This window comes from Bufo gargarizans, chromosome 9 (genome assembly GCF_014858855.1).
Source record: "Bufo gargarizans isolate SCDJY-AF-19 chromosome 9, ASM1485885v1, whole genome shotgun sequence".
NCBI lineage: Eukaryota > Metazoa > Chordata > Amphibia > Anura > Bufonidae > Bufo > Bufo gargarizans.
The window spans coordinates 12234722-12240794 of NC_058088.1; the positions used below are offsets into that span (position 1 = coordinate 12234722).

The 6073-nt window shown below is 50.5% G+C and overlaps 1 protein-coding gene across 1 annotated transcript; it reads right to left on the minus strand.

Annotated features, from left to right (window-relative positions):
- Nucleotides 1–238: 238 nt before the first annotated feature.
- LOC122945958 (heat shock 70 kDa protein) lies at nt 239–2544 on the minus strand. The gene has a single exon (XM_044305194.1). It carries the CDS (start codon nt 2447–2449, stop codon nt 518–520), a length of 1932 nt encoding a protein of 643 aa, XP_044161129.1. The 5' UTR covers nt 2450–2544; the 3' UTR covers nt 239–517.
- Between the last annotated feature and the right edge of the window lie 3529 nt (nt 2545–6073).

Below are 6073 nucleotides of genomic sequence, written 5' to 3' on the forward strand. Positions count from 1 at the left end.
GTAGGGCGCTGTGCTTGGTGACCTGTGAGGAGGCTGCAGCACTGCTGCGAGTTCCGGGGGTCGCGGGATGACTAGAGGATAGGTCGTCAGTTTAAATATCTCAGAAAACCCCTTTAATATCCAAACTATGTGGCATATTTCTGTTGGTGGGACGATATATGATAAAATAAGCTTATCATTCAAACAGGCCAACAATATCCACTGAAAAGACTACATCTAGAAGACTACAGACTTGTACAAAAATAGATATTTATTACATAAACTTAGCAGCATTTACACAAGTTGTTATTGACAGTTATATAGTACAAGCATAACTTGAAAGTATCAGCGCTGTAAGCAGTAGTAGAGATCCAGACGTGGTTGTGTACCGGGCGCTGAAAATTTACTATAATTCATCACAAAGTCTCCTAGAAATAACAGTGACTGTCAGGAACCGAGTCATAGATTCAGGAGTCAATGATCAGTCAATAAGGGCAACAACAGCAAGTCTGTGTCCGTCCTGTTCATATAAAAGTTTTTAATCCACCTCCTCAATGGTGGGTCCTGAGCTGCTGCCCTGTCTGGCTTGTGCACCACAGCTGGAGCCGGGCATACCTCCTGGCATACCTCCCTGGTACATCTTGGTGATGATGGGTTGGCACACCTTCTCCAGCTCTTTCTGCTTATGGGTATACTCATCTTTCTCTGCAAGTTGGTTGTTCTCCAGCCAGGCAATGATCTCCTTACACTTGTCTGAAATGGCCCTCTTATCTTCATCACTGATCTTCCCCTTCATGTTCTCATCTTCCACCATGCTCTTTATGTTGAAGGCATAGGACTCCAGGGAGTTTTTGGCAGTAATTTTCTCTCTCTGGTCATCATCATCTGCTTTGTATTTCTCAGCATCTTGCACCATCTTCTCTATCTCCTCTTTGCTTAGTCGGCCTTTGTCGTTTGTAATGGTGATCTTGTTCTGTTTGCCTGAGCTCTTGTCCACAGCAGATACGTTGAGGATACCGTTGGCATCTATATCAAAGGTCACCTCGATCTGGGGTACACCCCGAGGAGCAGGGGGAATTCCACTCAGCTCAAATTTACCCAGCAGGTTGTTGTCCTTGGTCATGGCTCTCTCACCCTCATACACCTGAATGAGGACACCTGGCTGGTTGTCAGAGTAGGTGCTGAAGACCTGGGTCTGCTTGGTGGGGATGGTCGTGTTGCGTTTGATGAGGACAGTCATAACCCCTCCAGCTGTCTCCAGACCCAAAGAAAGAGGAGCCACATCAAGTAGGAGGAGGTCCTGCACATTCTCTGACTTGTCTCCCATGAGGATGGCAGCCTGGACAGCAGCCCCATAGGCCACAGCTTCATCTGGGTTGATGCTCTTGTTCAGCTCTCGGCCATTGAAGAAGTCCTGCAGCAGCTTCTGCACCTTGGGGATACGTGTGGAGCCTCCCACTAGGACAATTTCATGGATCTGTGACTTGTCCATCTTGGCATCTCGCAGGGCTTTCTCAACAGGCTCCAGGGTACCACGGAAGAGGTCGGAACACAACTCCTCAAAGCGGGCTCTAGTGATGGAAGTGTAGAAGTCAATGCCCTCATATAGGGAGTCAATCTCGATGCTCGCCTGAGTGCTGGAGGACAAGGTGCGCTTGGCTCTCTCACAGGCTGTCCTCAGCCTCCTCAGGGCCCTCTTGTTTTGGGTAATGTCCTTTTTATGTTTGCGTTTGAATTCTTCCACAAAGTGGTTGACCATTCTGTTATCAAAGTCCTCTCCTCCCAGATGAGTGTCACCCGCTGTGGCCTTTACCTCAAAGATGCCTTCATCAATGGTAAGGATGGAGACGTCGAAGGTGCCACCTCCCAGGTCAAAGATGAGGACATTGCGTTCCCCACGGGCTCCCTTGTCCAGGCCGTACGCAATGGCAGCTGCTGTAGGCTCATTGATGATTCTCAGCACGTTGAGTCCGGCGATGACACCGGCGTCTTTGGTGGCCTGCCGCTGGGAGTCATTGAAGTAGGCTGGCACGGTGATGACCGCATTGGTGACTGGATGACCCAGATAAGCCTCTGCTGTTTCCTTCATTTTCAGCAGCACCATAGAGGAGATCTCCTCAGGGAAGAAGGTCTTGTCCTCTCCTTTATACTCCACTTGGATCTTGGGCTTTCCTCCATCACTCACCACCTGGAAGGGCCAGTGCTTCATGTCAGACTGCACCACCGGCTCATCAAACCTTCTGCCAATCAGCCTCTTGGCATCAAAGACTGTGTTCTGGGGGTTGAGGGCCACCTGGTTCTTGGCAGCGTCTCCGATGAGTCTCTCGGTGTCGGTGAAGGCCACGTAGCTGGGGGTGGTGCGGTTGCCCTGGTCGTTGGCGATGATCTCCACCTTGCCATGCTGGAAGACCCCCACACAGGAGTAGGTGGTGCCCAGGTCAATGCCAATGGCGGTTCCTTTAGGTGCCATCTTCTGTCAGGATGTGAGTGCTGCTGGACGTATCAGAGGGATGAGTGCAGGTGGCAGAGCGGCTTCTTGGTGAACAGCTTCTCCTGAGGTTGCGCTTTTGCAGCTCGTGTCTTGTGAGGAGAGTTATCAGTAACTGCTGCTCCACGCTGCACGGCGCCTATATATATGTGTACAGTGGAGACACGTCACAGCCTTCTACCCAATCACAGCGCTCCTCACCACGCTCCCCGCATCGCTTAGCAACTATCCCGAAGTTTCCCGAATGTTCCCCGCAGAAACAGCCAATCACAGAGCCGCATGACACAGCCCGATGGAGAATATTCGGGAGCTTTCCAGTCAGTCTAAAGCTCGACCAATCAGCGGCGGCGGCTGTCCGTGACGTCACGGAGCAGAGAGAATTTTCGCGATAGTTCCAGGCTGTGCTGTCAGTCAGAGAACTTCTCAGCCAATCAGCGCGAGGAAGGGGCGGGGCGTGCGAGACAGCTCCCGAAGAGTCTGGAAGATGCCCGGAGACTGTGTGACCGGGAGCGGCGATTATCGGCGATGAGAAGGTTCTCGGTTGTTCTCGTCCCGTCTGCTGTGTGTGAGGGGAGGACGCAGCGGCGGGGACAGGTCTGACAGGAAAACGGGAAAGTAGAGGCGCCGGGTATATGACAGATGTGGGGAAATAGCCGGAAGTGTCCTGAAAAGTCGCAGAGTTACCTGACACTTTGGGGTTATTAGAGGTCATGACCCCACCAGGAAAAAATAATATATCGTTTTTGTGGGATAATTAAAAAACTGTTACCTGCGAAATAAATTCCATCAGAGGGAGCGGCTGTGACCGCACCGTGTGACCGCGGCTGTATATTCTGCAGGGGCTCCGCGTGAGCTGTGACTGTAAGGCCGTGTTCACATGGTCAGGATTTGCTTGTAAATTCTGTCAGAAACCACAGACATTGCTCCGGTGATGGAGGCGAGCGCGGTGTATGAGACGTCGTCCACGTGTCTGGGGGAAACCTGCGCAGAATAAGCCCCCTTTCCTTTCACACTTTCAGGGTTTTGGTGTTTTTTTGCAGTAAAAATTGCAGCTCCAGATGTTCGCTGCCGGTCTGTGGGCAATGTGACAGCGGGACAGAAGAGGGTTTTGCGCCTGCGTTTTCAGGCATTTTTGTAACATTTCTTTCACTGAATGGAAAAAAAACACGCTTCACATGATGGCACTTAAAAATGAATATGGTTTAACCCTTTAGGGACTCATGACGTACCTGTACATCATGGGTCCAATCCCTAAACATGGCGCCTGCTCGCACGTGCAGTGGGCGCCATAGCCGCTGGGTTTCTGCTATGTTAAATAGCAGAGACCCGTGGCACATAAGGCTGATCGCATACATCTTACCCTTCAGATGCCGTGGTCAAATGTGACCACGGAAACTGCGCAGACCAGAAACGGAAGTCACACGCTTCCGGTTTGGTAACAGCGTTCCCCGGCTGAGATTGGGGAACCTGTTACCTTGCGCTAATTGACCAAAGCCTCAAGCAGGATGTATATATCAATACAGGCCACTAGGTGGCAGCTTTTTGTTGATTTAGTGCAAATTAAGTCTTTAATGATGCTATTTAGCCATCACTGAATACTATGGGCAATCTAATGATTGCCAGTTATTGTCACCCAAGGTGACTTAAAAAAAGTAAAAAAAAAAGGTAAAAAAAAGAATACAAATATAAAAAATACTAAAAGTTCAAATCACCTCCCCCCACCGCCCCGTTTTGTATGCGGCGGAACGGCGGCAGGCAGGGAGTTATAAAGCGCACTGTTATGTACTGCTGACATTTATTAGCACATCGCTAATATCAGCCAGCTACATAACGTTATTTCTCATGACAGAAACCCTTTAAGGCTCCATTCAAACATCCGCAAAATGGGTCCGCATCCGTTCCGCAATTTTGCGGAACGGGTGCGGACCCATTCATTCTCTATAGGGACGGAATGGATGCGGACAGCATACAGTGTGCTGTCTACATCCGCAATTGTTGAGCGCGGCCCCGATCTTCGGGTCTGCAGCTCCACAAAAGATAGAACATGTCCTATTCTTGTCCGCAGCTGCGGACAAGAATAGGCATTTCTATAGGGGTGCCGGGTGGGTGTCTTGTGGATCCGCAATTTGCGGGTCCGCAACACACCACGGACGTGTGAATGGAGCCTTAGGGGTTAAAAACGGCAGTAAACTATTCATGTGTGGAAGGATCCTGAAGAACAAGCATTTACCCCCCTTCCCTTTTTTTTGTACATGTAAGGCTACTTTCACACTTGCGGCAGAGGAATCCGGCAAAACGCATGCAAACTGATTGCATTTTAAGACTGATCACATTTTTACCGGTCTGCGCATGCGTAAACCGGAATGGGATCCGGCATTCCGGTATTTTGAATGCTGGATCCAGCACTAATACATTCCTGTAGAAAAAAATCCGGCATTCAGGCAAGTCTTCAGGTTTTTTTGGCCGGAGTTTAAACCGTAGCATGCTGCGGTATTTTCTCCGTCCTGATCAGTCAAAAAGACTGAACTGAAGACATCCTGATGCATCCTGAACGGATTGCTCTCCAGTCAGAATCAGTTATTTTCCGGTATAGAGCCCCTAGGACGGAACTCAGTGCCGGAAAAGAAAAGCGCAAGTGTGAAAGTACCCTAACCTTTTTATTTTCGTTCAGTTATTTAATTAGTTTTGCACCTTTTTTGTGATTCAATGGACTTTATTTTTATGCCAATTTTATTTTATCATTTTTAATTTCTCACTGTTGTCATTGGGGGAGACAAGATACTGCGGTTATAGCCGCTGCCACTAGGAGGTGACACTAAGTGAATAACGAGCTCCGTCCACCGGCTGTACCCGTCAAGTCATGGGGTCACCACCCCCCATCTGCTGCCACATTGTGTGCCAGCGACTGAAGGGGTGACCCCGCTGGTATCCTGTGGGGGAAGCTAAAGGGAAGAAGGGGAAGGCGGGGTGAGTATGTTAGGATTTGGGTAAGTAACCCCTTCCTCTTCCATTACCACTGGTTTTCCCTCATCTACACTCCTACTCTTGTCCGTCGTGCAGCAGTCATGGCCAGCATATTGCAGAGCTACCGTTGCGCTCTTCAGAGGACTCTGCAGTTTGCTTCACTCCCCCTCGGCCCATCTCCAGGCCTCCCCGCGGTATCTTCTGGCTTACAATCCCATGCTTTGGTTCAACGAGCGACCACTTCCGTCCAGCCCACGATCGATGTGAGCTACTGGGAAGGGGGCGTGGCCTCCTCCTCATCTTCTCGGTGTGAACGGAGACCTGCCCTGATCTTTCTTCAAGCCCCGACTCTGCTCTAGGTTTGGCTGCCACTGCAAGCATGTCGCTTGGGGAACCAAGCTGATTTCCTCCTTTGTTTTCTTCTGGTGCCTTCATCACCGTGGAAATGACCCAGCTCCTCAGCCCATGGCTCCATCCATCTCCAGTCTAGGCCTTACTCCTGGAGGCGGGATGTGCTTCTCTCCTGGAGGCGGGATGTGCTTCTCTCCTGGGAGGCGGGGTGTGCTTCTCTCCTGGATGGCGGGGTGTGCTTCTCTCCTGGGAGGCGGGGTGTGCTTCTCTCCTGGGAGGCGGGGTGTGCTT